Raw genomic sequence first — 15,579 nt, 5'->3', positions numbered from 1 at the left:
AGCTTATCCCATGTAACATGGGACAGTTCCTGACATGGTAATAATGATATTTTTTTGAATCGCATGCCACCTAATACCGTAGGATCGGTCCGGCCAAACAGGCCCTTTAATGAGTTACTACTCTCCACGCAATCCGCTTACGTAAGCATCCAATCTCTAGGGGGCTCTTGAGCGGATTAGGTGAGACGACGGATCCACCGAGGTGGGTGGGAACCCTGACTGTGGTCGCACTGTGATGTATGTTATTACATCCGTGCCGTCCATCTGTATTAAAAGCTCATTTTAGGGCCTGATACAAAATATTTTAAGGCATAATCCAAAACATGAAGCAAATCCAATCTCAGGTGAATATAATACATGAAACAGTGGTAATCAACCATTAAAAACTACCTGTAGTCTACAAAAGTTCTGGATCAAGCATATCGGTGTGGTCTCTTTATCTGGGTTTTTGTGACCTTATCAACAGGTTGGATGATAAATAAACATTTCATAGGTGCCATGAAGTTTTTAATGGTGGGGATTCAATCACCACTGTTTCTTGTGGTAGGTACAATCTACATAAGATTTGGATCTGATTTATTTTTTGAATTATGACTTAAAATGAGCTTTTCAAAACTGTTGGACAGTGTAAATCCGTGTCTCATCTAATCTGTTCCCTCTTAATATTGTACACTTAAGAGCCACTCTGTCTATAAGGTTTTATTCAAGATTCTAGACACCAAAGAAAGAAATCAGCGGATCCACGATTCAAATGAGGCACATCACTGGATTAATAAGGGTGGGATGCCAGCCATTGGTTTATTTATAGGGCCACTGTGGCTTGTATCTATCAAGTATAATTCACTGGGATAAAACACAAATGCAAATTTCAGTCTGATCCAAGGCCACACCACATGAAATTAGAGGTTCTATGAGCCCGTTTACATTTTCCCTTTGCTTTGGCGCACAGTAGTTTTCCGTGGGATGTATCAACAGTAAAAATAAGTGTTCTCACCTTATGGACGGTGATGATTATCTTTAAAATATGATGGGCCCACCAAAATCGGGTGTTTGACGCGCCGGGTAAAAAGAGAATTTAGACGATTCCGGTCTCTGGACGCAGCAGATTAGGTGGTGTTGACTACACCACCCTCAGTTGTTTGTGGTGTGTCGTGGGCTTTGGGGCCACCCTCATGTAGTTTCTTCATCTATCCTGTTCATCTGTTTTTTTCAGCTTATTTTAATACATTAACTAAAAAAAAGAGAAAGATTTGAAGCTTAAGTGTACCACAACACAGGAAAAATAGGGACAGCCACGCTCACCATCGAAGCCTTCATGAGGCCTACTGATATATTTAATTTCTATACAACCTAATGATAATGCCACCAATATCTGGATGAAGGGAAAATACAAATATCGGCTTGATACAAAAGTTTTGTGTTCCCAGGAAGTTTTTAATGGTGTGCTTTATTGGTCCAATCGAGTTTAGAATCTGCTTTATTTTTCAGTACATGCCTTAAAATTATGTGGAAGAAGAGTAGATATAAAGAAAATATATTAGAGTGGACCCCACAGTACCCAACACATCAGACGGGTGGTGTTGGTAACACCACTTAATCCGCGTCCAGTGCAGTCCGACGCCTTCCACTACGCGGGGGGTGCGAATTTCGCACTAAACGTTAGTTTAGGAAGCAGCATCCGACAGTGAAAGCTGGTAAGTAGACGGAGAGAGTAGGTGAGCAGCAGCAACAGTTCTCTCTATATAAAAGCCAACGATTCCCCCCCTTTTTTTCTCCCTCTGTCATCTCCTCTTCCAAGATCGCTGCGAAAAGGTTGAAAATGAAAAGCGAAGGAATCTGAATTTTCCCTCTCGTTTTCTCATCCCCTTTCTAAAAATTCCATGGTGTTTCTATTCATGCTTTTGCTTGAATTCCGTTGTGATGATCGACGGTGATTGATTTCGCTGGGATTAGACGTTCTTGATTTTTATGCTATCAATCTCTCCCGCAATTTCCTTTCCTTTATATATCAGTCAGATCATGTTGAAATTTGATTGTGCTTCTTAGAGTGATTGCAGGGTCCTGATGCATCTCAACGTATGTAGCAGCATACTGATGTAACCGGTTGATACACGTAGGGCCCATGGTTTAGAGATCCAGACCGTTGATCTAATGGGTCCTGGTGTGAATTTGGGGATATCTCGAAAATCTTCCTGATTAGAAGATCCTATCCATCAGAGCTGGAAGTTCTTCTTAATTGTCTATTTGGTGGACACGGATCAAGGGTCAGGATCTTCTTATTTGGAAGATTATTAGGTCATCCTCCATCCACCTTGTAGCCCATCAGATCAGTGCTCTGGATCATCAAGCCATGGGCCTCCACTTGGATGAACAGGATGCATCAGGACGCTACACATTCTTATGCATCAAGTATTGAGGAGGGTGTGATTCCTCATTTTCTTATATTTTCATGAGCATTATTTTTGTTTGACTTTGAATTTTTGTTCTGTGATTCTTTGGCATGCTGATCCATTCCTGTTACAAATACCAAACTTCGTGATGTTTTTATGTATAACAAATGTAATGATTTTCTCGTAGAATTCAATCTTACAGGTGAAATCATGGTTACGAAAGTCAGATTGGGGAATTTTTGAGCAGCGATTCTTTGTGAGCTGGAAATAATTCAGGAAATCAAGAAAATAATCAGAACAGAGTTCAGAGATCGAGAAAAATAAAGAATTACAAAATTCATTTTAGAAAAAAAGAAAGAATTACAAAGTCATTTTTTTCATTCTTCATTTTTTTTTAACCAATCGCCAAGTCATAATCTTGCAAATTATTTCTGAATAATTCACCTACATTTAAAATTTGTGGGTGCACACACTTGTGTTTTAATGATGAGTTCTATTAGTATGGCTGAAGTTAAGCATCTGGCCTGTTCTCAACCCAATAAATGAAAAATGAAAGCAGTATTAGAAGTCCTTTTTCTTTTGATAGATGTACGATGATATGATAACTGAAGTATGCCTTGTCAGGCTCATGACTGAGCCATGAGAATGATGCCGAGTTGAATAAGCAATCTATTTCGTAGAAATAGGCATAAGATGCCATTTAGGCGATGCCATTTAGGCTAAAAAAAAAAACCCTTTAGTCTGTTCATCTCTCTCATAAATTTCTTTGGATGCAGCTGGACCGATACTTACCACTTGTCTTATGCAGGTTGAACAGACAGTGACCATATACCCACCAGATAATTGCAATGGGATTGGGTGGGTCCTCTTCGACATCATCGGTTGAATCCCCAGGGAAAAACAGTTTTAGGAGTGACTCCTTCTCAGAAGGAAAAGACTCTGAAAGTGTACTAGAGAAAGGGTGTCTCTCTATTGTTGTGCTTGGTGCTTCAGGAGACCTTGCCAAGAAAAAGACATTCCCAGCACTATTCCATCTTTACCAGCAGGTTTGTTGGAATCTATTAACTGTGAGATGTGGTTGATTACAATTGGAGTCACGTAGTGACATGGTTCAATCCTACATAGTGATGGGTAGATTTCTCAGAATGTTCAAGTTGCCTTTGGGAACTCAATACTGCTTTTAGTAGCAGCTAATTTCTTATTTGCATCATGTTTCTATTTGGTTTTCTAGATATATCTAAATCACTAAAAACACAAGGTTAGGGAAATTATACATTCTTAGAGAGGATGGGTTGTTATATTTCTCTTAAGTCCATAAATTGAAAGGCTACCCAACTCCAAGAGCAGTGTTCGAAGTATCAATATTGCTACACGTTTTGCTGGTCAGGGATACAGAAACATTATCTATATCACTGATAATATTGCCGATAACTAGAAATGCGTGGAAACATTGAGGAAACATGGGAAAATGGTGGAATTTTTCAGCGAAACTTCAGGAGATGCTAAAATACACATATTTGCATATTTAGGAATAAAAAAATTGCCAAAGGAATGCATATATAATAAATTTCCATTTAAAGGGGGTCTAGAGGCATGTGTTGTTGTAAGAAATTAGTCTAACCATCCTTTCCATTCCATTTATTCATCCAACCATCCTATTCATCCATTCAACCATCTAAACATCCACCAATATTTCAGAATATTGACATCACACGATATTTTGTCAAGAAATCGTCAACAACTGGAAAGGAAATAAAAGATTGTGGTCTCAATATCGCCCATGTTGCGATAATGATGATATTGTGATATTGTCGATATTATTGTCGACAAATTGAACACTGCGTACAACCATGCATCCATTAAAAAATTGAAATGGAACTTTTTTTAATAAACATATTTTTTGCGATATCGAACATTGGCGATATTATCGAAATATTGTTGATGCACTGGTGATACAAGCGACACCTATAATTCACACAGTAAAAAGTTTCTGTGATACATTGGCGATATCGATACATTGGCAATACAAGTAACACCTAGAATTTATACAATCGAAAATATTGGCGATATCTATACATTGACGATACTTAGCGATACATCACCGATGCCTAGACTTTTTAATACTACTAGTGTTATCGGTATTGTCAAGCTGGAGATGCGAATAACATCGGGGATACTGCGAACAATGCCCAAGAGAAATTTTCACATGATCCATCCATGATGAGATGCAATGCAACCGACTAACGATTTGGATTGCCAGACCTTGGGCACCAATTATCAGAATTAAATCTTGTATTTTCATTAACCATCCAAATAAGCAATTTAAACAGGAGTAGAAAGGTGGGCTCTTGGATCACTCACACACACTAGCCATGCAAAAGGTGGGCTCCACCATGAAGATCACCTACATAAAAATCAGGCTGGTCCACTTATCAGGTGGATCGCTCAAATGCTTGAATAAGACCATCTGCAGGTTACGGCTCCACTGTCCATTGTTTCTGGACCGGATGGCCTGTATAGCAAGCGTGTCGGCCTAATTTTAACCCCAGTTAATCTTTATTGTGGGTTCCACTTTTTGCATGGGTTAGATCAGGAATACGTGCAATGATTTTGCACATGAGATCAGTTGTATTTTGTGCGGACCTACAACTGGTAACAGGTGATTGTTGCTTTTTAGAAAATGTGATGTGGTTATTGGGAACTTATTGTAAGCATTCTTTCAACATAGATTTAAGTTCTTTTGTAACTTTGATGATGCTTTAATTTTGTAGTCACAAACTTGTCTTTTTTATTTTTCATTTCTTATTTTTGACTGTTCTATAAATTTGAATTACCCCCAAATTTTCACTAATTCTGTCGAGGTGCATGTAGGGATTCTTACAACCAAGTGAAGTTTACATATTTGGGTATGCACGCACAAAGATTTCGGATGATGGTTTAAGAGACCGGATACGTGGGTGAGATTTCTTTATTAGTTGATTTCTTTAAGAGACCAGATACGTGGGTGAGAATCAAAATGATAATTGTTTCCTATGACATGCAAGTTTAAGTAATTCTAGCTCCAATGCCTTTGTGTTTGAAAATTTATGTTATTTGATGAAAGATGCTTCATGGTGTCATAACTCATGGAAGGTCATGCGGAAGCTTTAGGTCTATGAAAACAAAGAGATGTGCATATACTCAATTCTGTTTTACATGGAATTATTATCATTATTACTTTATCAATCACAATTCACAAAGTTTATTAAAAGACAGAAAAGAGTACCACTTTAAATTTAGTCAAAACAGAGTATATGGAGTGCAATTTTAGTAACAATAGGAGTGGAAAGGAGGAATTAGTTCAGATTGCTGGCCAAGAAGTTTCCCAAAATGACCACTTCTGGTATCTTGGGTCATTCATTCATGAGTGGAGAGTCTGAGAAGGATATTGCCCATAGAATTCAATCTGGGTGGAAAAAATGGAGATGTAACTCTAGAGTTTTATGTGATTGTCGTGTACCACTCAAAACTGAAAGGGATTTAGAGGATAGCTATAAGACCAGTCCTGCTTTATGGGACAAAATGTTGGACAGCTAAGGAACCACTTGTTCATGGGATGAATGTAGCTGAAATGCTTGTTTGAGATGGATGAGTAGCAGTACTAGGAAGGATAGAATTGGAAATGAATGCATTTGAGGGAACTTGGGAGCAGCACCAATAGGTAGGCTTAGATGAGGGAATGTAGGCTTAGATGGTTTGGTCATGTGGAATGAAGACCAAGAACCGTGCTGGTTAGGAGTGAGTTGGTACAAGTTGAAGGCTCTGAAAGGGCAAGGGGAAGGTCCAAAAGGACGTGGGTGAAGGTAGTAAGAAAGACTTGATGACCTGTGGTCAAGTTATGGCCCTCGATAGTGTGGAATGGCGAAACATGATACATTTAGCTGAGACCAATTAGTTGGGAATCTGGGATAAGGCTTATATGATGGTGATGATGATGAAAAGAGTATCACTGTTTTAGAAGTAGAGATTGCCATTAAACAGGGTGGGGCTATCATGGAATATATTAATAAGACATTCTTGATAGTAGAATCAAGATCTCAAATTTGTTGATAATGCAGATGCAGACAGGATACTTGGAGTTATTGAAGAATTTGTTGAGTTATTTCATTTGGAGTTATTGTTGAGTGTTTTTTCTTTTTCTTGGAATGCAGATATTCTAGAATACTGAGGAAAGAAGTTGTGAAATTGTAGGGTTATTATTTTTGTTGTATGGACTGGCCTGTTAAAATTTTCATTTATGATTGTTATCTTTCCTTGCGAAGATTGTGAAAAAGAGTGTCTTGTAAGGGGTGCTATACTGCTATTCAATTCCAAAGTTTCACTTGTCGCCTTTGAAAACTTGAGAGTCAAGAGGGATGGAGGGAGTCCTTTCACTTCGCTGCAATAGAAGTAGAGTTTCTTTTGATTGTTAATGTGATAATTTCTGACAATATCTTATATGTTTAATGTTTCAACCGCCCATTTGGTTTGGCTGTTATATCATCTGATGATCTTTTTCGCTTCATCATGAATTCTTACTACGGATATTTAGTATGTTTACTGTTTCAACACCACAGGTGATTGCTTGTTATTTCATCTGATGATCATTTCCACTCCATCTTAAGTTCTACTTCTGAGTTATTGACCAAAACCTTAGATTCTGTCTATTATTACTGTTTCTTTCTTGTTTGTGCTTTGATGTATATCATAACTGTCGGATTGATTCGTGTGAGAGCATTAATTGCACAGACATCTTAGTCAAGGCAATGGAACATCCAGTCACTCCGAAAATGTGTCAGAGTTTCTGCAATTGGTAAGAAAGAGCTCATTTCTCTGCCATACTTCAACCAGTTTAAGTTCTAGTTTTGTAACTTACAATTACTTCGAACAATAATGTTTGCAGATCAAATATGTCAGTGGTTCTTATGATACCGAAGAGGGTTTCCGGTTGTTGGATAAGGAAATCTCAGAGCATGAAATATCGAAAAACAGCCAAGAAGGCTCCTCTCGAAGGCTCTTTTATCTAGCACTGCCTCCATCCGTTTATCCATCTGTCTGCAAAATGATTAGAAATTATTGCATGAATCGATGTAAGACTCTGTTGCGCAGTTGAATACTTTCAGACTAGTCTATTCTAGCTAATATGCAAGTAAAAGTCATCCCCTGTTTTTATCTTAAAATTTCATCCAGATGAATGAGGCATTTTCTCTTTGGAGATAATTAAGATGAATGAAATTCCTTCTATTGATTTGTATGCAATCTTTATGCATTTAATTTTTAAATTGCATGTCAGTAGTCTGTTACACTTTATGCCCCTGAGAAATATGTTTTATTGGTGGAGGCAGTCATTATGGTAGAAGGATACTTTGTAATGAAGAATTTTAGCAGCTTGCTTTTCTAGGTTTGAAGATTTAAGTGAATAAGTAGCTGAAAGTTATCTTTTTCTGAATGATAGAAGGGGAAATACTGCCATGCAACTTGCAGAGAACTAAACTGCATCTCCTAAAGAAACTAACATATATTGGATCATAATTTTTTGAGTTGTATATATTGATGGTCAGATTCCAAAGTTGACAGCCAAGTTAGTTTGATTACAACAGTGTAGAGCCATAATACATGAAAATCAATATAAAGGACTAATATAGTGACAAATAGTTTTATTTATGAAGCTCGTTACTAAATCCTGTTTAGAGCTTTCTTAGACCTAGATGCCAAGTTTGGTTGTGAATAACATGCGTTTTTATCTTAGCAAATATTGGGTTTTGTGTAGTATAAAATATGTTCCTATCTTAGCAAATGTTGGATTTTGTATTTCACTTTTTATCTCCTTTTGGATTACCATACAAATCTATTTTCCCATGCCGTAATCCACTTAGCTATGTTTTGGTGAAGGTACTTCCACAAAATAACTTGTGGCGATGCCATTTGAAAAAAAAACCTGTTGTGTTATTTTCTGGCGTGGGCTGGATTAGGGGCATATATTTCATTTTGTTAGTTTTGTAGGGATTACGATTTGAGGTTTAGAAGTGTGCAAGATACTCCCGCTTGTAGGATTAGAATCCTTGTCGCTGGATCACATGTGGGATCTGGCTGTTCATAAGGTGGGCCTCATCTGATATGTACCGTAGTGCACAAATCTGGGTGATCTTCTCTTTATGTGTGCCAAAGTTGTTCAAAGAATGTGGACCACTGGTCAACTTCTCTGAATTGTTCATTTTTCAAACTTGTTTGGCCCACTTGATGACTGACTATTCGGTCCAGGGTTGTCCCCTCATAGATAGTTTGCCTTCCCTAGGGGGTATGTTTGCCATATATTGGGGTGGAAGATGGAATGGGGGTGGTTGACTGTGGAGCCTAATGCAAGCCCTCCATGGGCTGAATTCATATCTTAGTAGAACCTGGGAGAGCTATTGTTATTTCAAATTCACTGTTAGGGGGTTAGGATCTATCTAGTGACGTGTAGGGCCAACCAACAAAGCAGAACTCGCCTCATTGAGTCATTCTTCTCAAAGCACCAAGTTCCTCTACTCATATGAGCATGCTAGCACATTTTACGAATAAGCTTTTTAGCCAGCAAGCAACATCTGAAAAGCCGTTGCTTGTTAGTGTACACATGCATTTTGATACATGATGGAGTGCGCTTGATGCATGATTCAAATCCATCTAGCGTTTAGAGTATTGGTATCATTACATGTATTGATGACCAAGGATATGGAAATATGTATCAATCGTTGTATTATGGCTGATGCTTGGATAAATTTTGATGACTGAGGGAAACATTGGGAAAAAAGATGAAAATTTTCAGTAGAATTTTAGGAGATGTTAAAAGACACGTTTTCACATTTAGGAATCAAAGTATTCCAAAAAAAACCATATACATTATAAGTTTCCATTTTACATGATCCTATGTGGTATCGAGAAGTAGTAGTTATGTCCAAAGTGAGTTCATATCATACAATTACCATACACTACAAGTAATAAAATATCCATACTCAATTTGGGGAGTAAAAAATGGAGGAAATTGGGATCTCTCCAATTTCCCCAATTCACCCACTCAAATGTTGGCTCGTCCTCATGTCAAGTCGAGATTTCTCCCCCAAATCCAAGCTTTGATTCAACAAAAACCAAAAGGAATGGTTGAAATTACTTAAGAACAAAATCTCCAAAAAAATAAAAATAAAATCCCACAAAAACAAAAACGATGATTTTATTTATTTATTTATTTATTTTTTTCATTTTTGGGGTTTTCCCAAACTTCTTGTGAATTTTTAGTATTTTATGGAAGTATTCCTGGTATCAAATACTATTGATGGTATTGCTGATACCGGGGAACTTTTATATTATATGGAGATAAAGGAATGATGACTTCCATAACCTTTCCTGCCTTGTCGAAAACCTTGGAGAAGTTGATCGGAAGCCATCCTTCGGGAAAGCTAACCCCGGTGGTGTTGGGAGCTCCTGTAACTTGTTCATCACCATGCGTTTCTTCTTCACTTCATGTTTCTTGCCATGAACTTCCGTCTAGCTTCCTACCTCCCCTTCTTCCATCTCCTTACTTCACAACTTGATACACTTCCTTTCTCTCTCCTTATCGGTTCCTGTAGCTGTTATTTGGTTAGTTCCTCTCGACAGATTGTGACTGCATGAGCATTCCTCCCCTTGAATCCTGATTCCACTTTTCCCCTTTTTTTCTTCACTCGATTTCCCATCACATTAATTAGTTAAACCAACAAGGAACTAGGTTGGAGAACTGTAATGAATTTCTATAAAATTCCAATCCCAACAAATTTCAATCACCTTTTGGCCCTTGAAGTTCAACTTTTGCCAACTTACCTCCTCTGACTTGGTTTGCCACCACATCCCTATGCGACGGCTCACCTCCAGCCTCCTTTGTCCATTTGTTCCCTTGTCATTGCTCCCAACCTTTCTCGCCTCCACATTCTTCCTTCAGGTGTGACTCTCCTCGCCTTTCTCCTTTCCTACTACAATTCTATTGATGGCCTCCGGCCCATACTGAGCTCACTTGACTGATATCTTGCACTCTTCGAACCTCTTCCATTTATGGCTGACACCACCTGTGTGACCTGCTCCGCTTTATCTAGATGTACAAAAGCAAAGACTCTAATCTCCTGTGAGTCCTTCCGAGGGATCATGACTTCCTTCACTGTCCTGGCTTTGCCGAACACCCTTCTGAAATTGACATCTATCCTCCCCTTCGGGAAGTTTTCCACAAAGAGGGTGGGCGGCTCTGAGAAAGGCCCAAGGATGAAAGCCCCCTTCTTCTTAGCAGGCCCTCTCTTCCCCTACCGGCATCCAGTCTTCTTCCTCTCTATCATCCCTCCCCACCTCTTCCCCCTCGCCCACACGACTCCCTTCTCCCATAACCCACTTTCCATTCGCTACTTCTATCAAGCTCTCCCCCTCTTTCTCCTATTCCCCACTTCTCCATGTCTAACCCTTGCACCCTCTCTCTCCTCCCCCTTTTGCCCTCTCCTAACCCCTTCCAAACTCCCATGCTTGATTAGCCACTCCACCATCTCTCACCCTTCCTCTCTCGTCGACTCACCTTCTTCTTTCTTCCCTTCTTGCTTTAGCCACCCTAGCCGTCATATCCAAGTAGATCTTCTCTCACCTCTCTTTGGAGTGGTCTTCCTCATGTCGAAGCCGATTGACACCTTAAAGCTGTTCTCAAACTGTTGCGCCACTTCGATCGTCCCCTGTTGCAGTCTCCCCACTATTTACAAGAGCATAAATGATATTGAGATTGATTCCTCATTCTTGAAAGAACTTTGGAGGTCTATTTATCTTTTCATCTTTTCTAATCACCATTTAGATGATATGCAGAAATCCCATCATCAATAATTGCTCACTGATCTTGGTTGGCAAACTTGATCATTTAACTCCATTTTGGGCTATTGGTGGCATTAATTTGTTATTATTTTTCTTCATTGTAAATTCTTATCTAATCTTATAATTCTATAGGTTCTTTATGTAATGCACATCATTGTTATATATTGTAACCATATTTTGTCACATTATTTTGCAGTTATGTGTAAATATTGTATATGAAGATGGTACATAAACATATTTAGAGATAGATGGACATTCTTCTGTCTCACGTCCCAAGTAATTTTATTCATTGTTTTCCAGTTCTAACCTCCTATCTCACCCATATATGTGATCTGGATCCAATGCTCTTGGTGAAGTAGGAAAAGGTTGACTTGCAAGAGCAGTTCATGTACCTAAGGTAGCCTACATCTTTGATTCTACTCCCATTTTCTATGGACATCCATCAGTAATCCATGGCCACAACTAATGCATGGGCATTTTCAAATCAGGCTCGAGTGGGGTGGCCCTTGGGATGCAGAGGCACACTCGGGGTGGGTGGCCCATATGAGGTGAAAACCATGTGATTTTAGGCCCACGAAGGGCAGAACCCATGTGATTTGGGGCCCACGAGGAGGTTTCGGCCGAGGACCTAACCTATTGATGTGGGGCCTGGGCTATGAGATAAAAGGATTAATTAGCCATGCTCTATCGGTTCGAGCTTTTAGAGCAAGTAGTTAATTATCCTGCATCAAGTTGGTATCAGAGCGGGAGGTCTCGTGTTTGAGACTTCTCACTGGGGGTGATTAATATAGGGGCATTTTCACATCGGGCTCGAGTGGGGTGGCTTGTGGGATGCAGGGGCACACTCGGGGTGGGCGGCCCGTGTGAGGCGGGTGGCTCGTGTGAGGCGGAACCCATGTAATTTGGGGCCCACGAGGAGGGTTCGGCCAAGGACCTAACCCATAGATGTGGGGCCTGGGCTATGAGATAAAGGGATTAATTTGCCTGCTCTATTAGTTCGAGCTTTTAAAGCAAGTGGTTAATTGTCCTGCATCAACAATTGAAGAGCAAACAACTATCCACTGTACTAAGGCATTAGAGGAAGTAACGATGCTGGAAAAAACATGCAGCATAGAACTGGAATTATTACTAATAGACAATCTATAACATTGCTTGTGTGTTTTAAGGGTAATTGTTTTATGTCAAATGAGCCTGATCAACTCTGTGGTACTATATTATGTTAAAAAACAACTTTCTTCTAGAGAAGAAAGACAACCAGCATGAGTCAATTATGAAGCTGGAGCAAGCAATGGAAATATCATAATGAAAAAAGGATGGTCCTTCAGTACCTTGGAATATATTCAAATAACACACATTATTCAATGGATGCACAATATGACTTGGTTTGAATCTTGTGAGTTGTGATATCAGATCACATTGAAGGAATCACATCATTTAGGAAATAGATGCATGTGGATGTCAACTAATACCCCATTATACATTTGTAATGGAGTGCTTGTCAGTGCTAACCATGAGGTTCTCTAATACTTTTCTGATTGTTGAAGTCACTGCTCTTGTTCATTATTAAAGAGCTTGAATTTCTTGTCAATTTATTCAGTAGAGAAATTATTCATACCGGTGCCTAATGATTGGTCCTCAAACGCCTCTGACTTCTGTGTTGCTAAAGAAAATTCAGTCATCTATGATGAAATTTCATTGTAGTTGTTCTTAGTATTTTTTGTTTTTCAGCTGATCTTGGTGGATGGACTCGGATTGTTGTTGAGAAGCCTTTCGGCAAGGATTTGAGTACTGCAGAAGATCTGAGTGCTCAGCTGGGAGAGCTGTTTGATGAACCACAGATTTATCGTATTGACCATTACTTGGGAAAGGAATTGGTGCAGAATTTGGTAATACGCGCGACCCTAATTTAACCAATGTTTCCCTAATGTCTTTTTACACTTTGCTGATCTTCCTGTCATATATCTGTTGGAATTTGCAGTTGGTGCTTCGTTTTGCAAATCGCTTTTTTTTGCCCCTCTGGAACCGCGATAACATTGACAACATACAGGTAAGAATATTTCCAATGAAATCTTTTGGGTAGTTATATTTGTTCTCAATTAATGGGCTCATTGTCGTAAATGCACTGAAGATAAAGGTAAGGTTTTTGGAGAACCAATCACCTGAACTGGTTGTATGGTACGGCCCCTTTTTTTTATGCCATTGGAATTTTTGTTCTCAAATTTTCCTTTTCAAGGTCAAAGTTTGTGAAAATGGGTGGGTAGTAGGTTAGGTTAGTCTACGGCAGGTTTTTGGTGATCATATCTCTTTCTTTAAAATATTCTAAAGATCATAGCATGATCCTTGGGTCGGCATAGCCAACTCTTTTCTGTTTCCTTTTGTCTTAGATGATGTTACTAGTATATTGCCCATATAGTAACTGTTCTCAATAATACTATTTTGTGAAAATCTGTGTTACGAAAAATGAAGGTTGCTACTGGAGTTTTATTTATTTATTTATTATTATTTTTTTAATATTATTATTTCTATATGTATGAGCTGCTTTTGACTTTGAATAAAAAAGGAAGCAATCAAATTTAAATGTATTTTGTTTACCCATATTCACATGTTTCCTTGTGATTGGGGCAGTTTTTGCTTGTATTTTAATTAATATATGAGACTTTGCCATATTGGTCATGTGTCCAAATGTTCCGTCTTTGTTACCCTTGCACAAAATCTGATTATTCTTCAGCCTTCGAAAAAAATAAAAAAATAAAAAAAATCTAACTATTCTTCCTGAAGATATCAAATCTATGTTTGCACTCTAACAAAATATTTTATCTCCTCTGAAAAAGCTACCCGCTACATTGCAAAACTTTTGTTTCATCATTGAACATTTCAAGAGGTGGCTTTTCTTTGCAGATAGTGTTCAGGGAGGACTTTGGGACTGAAGGCCGGGGTGGATATTTTGATGAATATGGGTATGTTATTTGGTTCTAATAATGTCTACCATGTTGTGGAAAATGTATGTGAAAAAAAATCATGTTTCTCCTTCATTAAGTGAGAACTTCCAATATTTAGAAAGTTAGCTTCGGCCTTCACTTATAGTGTTTACTTCAGGATGGATTCATGTTAATTCACATTTCAACTGGATTAGGAAGTTTACCTATTCTAATTTTCTAACAAGTTATGCTCTTTTGTTTTTTTGCAGAATCATTCGAGACATCATTCAAAATCATCTCTTGCAGGTAAGGCCACTTGATATTCAGTGATACAAAACACCAAAGAACTAAATGTGCTCTATGGACATGCAACTATGGATGTCTTGTGCGAAACTATCAATTTTGATAGGAAGGCTCAGTACATTGACTATTTAGGTTACTCTATGCATTCGATGGTTGGTTTCATCACCGAACATTGGATAAAAATGAAAACTTTATACTTCTCTTCAAGCATAATCTGTGCACATGTTGTTCTTATAGTTAAATTGTATTTTTAGTTCCATGGATTTCATGCTCAAATATTTCACAAAGGTAAATTCAATTCTGCATGAATGCCTTTATCCTTAAAAACTGGATAGTATTATCCAAGTTGAAGTCAGAAAGTTGAAAGTTTAGATGGGCATCTCAAGGTGTGAATACCAAATGCAATAATTAATGAATGAAGTCTTAGATCTTGGTGATATTAATCTACAATCCAACCATGTAGATCTAATAGAAGTTTCCAGTATTTCACTGTGTGCAAACAGTGAGACAAATAACAAGGTTGCTATGCACAAACAAGACAATAGTGACCAAGGAACAGGAACAGTGATTTTTTTTTTGACCATGCAATGAGTTCTCCCCATCAATATGCAATTGCTAGAAAATAGAGATAATGTATGAATTGACAAAATACGCACATCTAGAGACAAAATTAAGAGATAGCATTGAACAATGCTTGCTTCTGATTCTTCCTCTATCACATTCTTTAACCGAGACACCATAACCTTTGATTACCAGAGATGATCACCCTCATGGACAATGGACCGCAAAACTTTCATACAAGTGTAGGCTGTTAGTAATAATAACATTCATCAACGCCGATGAGCTACCAATGCCGATGAGCTACCGACGCCGACAGAACGAGGATGCCCTCCCGCTGAGGATGCCCTTCCGAAGACGCGATGCAGACGATGAAGATGCCAACGATGATGATATTGTCACGGAAAAGCAGATAGAGCAGGCAGAAATTATCCTTGACGACGCTTCGCTGCAGAGGGACAGACCGGACACGGAGCAGTGGATGGAGATTTCTAAGAGGAGGTGAAGAGAAACAACGAGAGGAAAGGAGAAATGCAAACCCT

At 38.6% G+C, this 15,579-nt stretch overlaps 1 protein-coding gene across 2 annotated transcripts in view; it reads left to right on the top strand.

Moving 5' to 3' along the window:
• The first annotated feature begins 1,680 nt into the window (after positions 1–1,680).
• LOC131239886 (glucose-6-phosphate 1-dehydrogenase, cytoplasmic isoform) overlaps positions 1,681–15,579 on the top strand; it is a 33,239-nt gene continuing 19,340 nt past the window's right edge. The window contains exons 1-9 of one of the 2 annotated variants that reach the window (XM_058237793.1): positions 1,681–1,812; positions 3,199–3,436; positions 5,262–5,347; positions 7,158–7,221; positions 7,312–7,498; positions 12,987–13,144; positions 13,237–13,305; positions 14,157–14,215; positions 14,446–14,482. In XM_058237793.1, coding sequence (XP_058093776.1) covers positions 3,239–3,436; positions 5,262–5,347; positions 7,158–7,221; positions 7,312–7,498; positions 12,987–13,144; positions 13,237–13,305; positions 14,157–14,215; positions 14,446–14,482 — 858 coding nt within the window. In that variant the 5' untranslated portion in view covers positions 1,681–1,812; positions 3,199–3,238. The remainder of the gene's footprint in view (positions 1,813–3,198; positions 3,437–5,261; positions 5,348–7,157; positions 7,222–7,311; positions 7,499–12,986; positions 13,145–13,236; positions 13,306–14,156; positions 14,216–14,445; positions 14,483–15,579) is intronic. The other variant, XM_058237794.1, reaches the window with a different exon arrangement.

The sequence above is a fragment of the Magnolia sinica genome, chromosome 3, assembly GCF_029962835.1.
Source record: "Magnolia sinica isolate HGM2019 chromosome 3, MsV1, whole genome shotgun sequence".
Classification (NCBI taxonomy): domain Eukaryota; kingdom Viridiplantae; phylum Streptophyta; class Magnoliopsida; order Magnoliales; family Magnoliaceae; genus Magnolia; species Magnolia sinica.
This window is presented reverse-complemented; position numbering and strand designations above follow the sequence as displayed.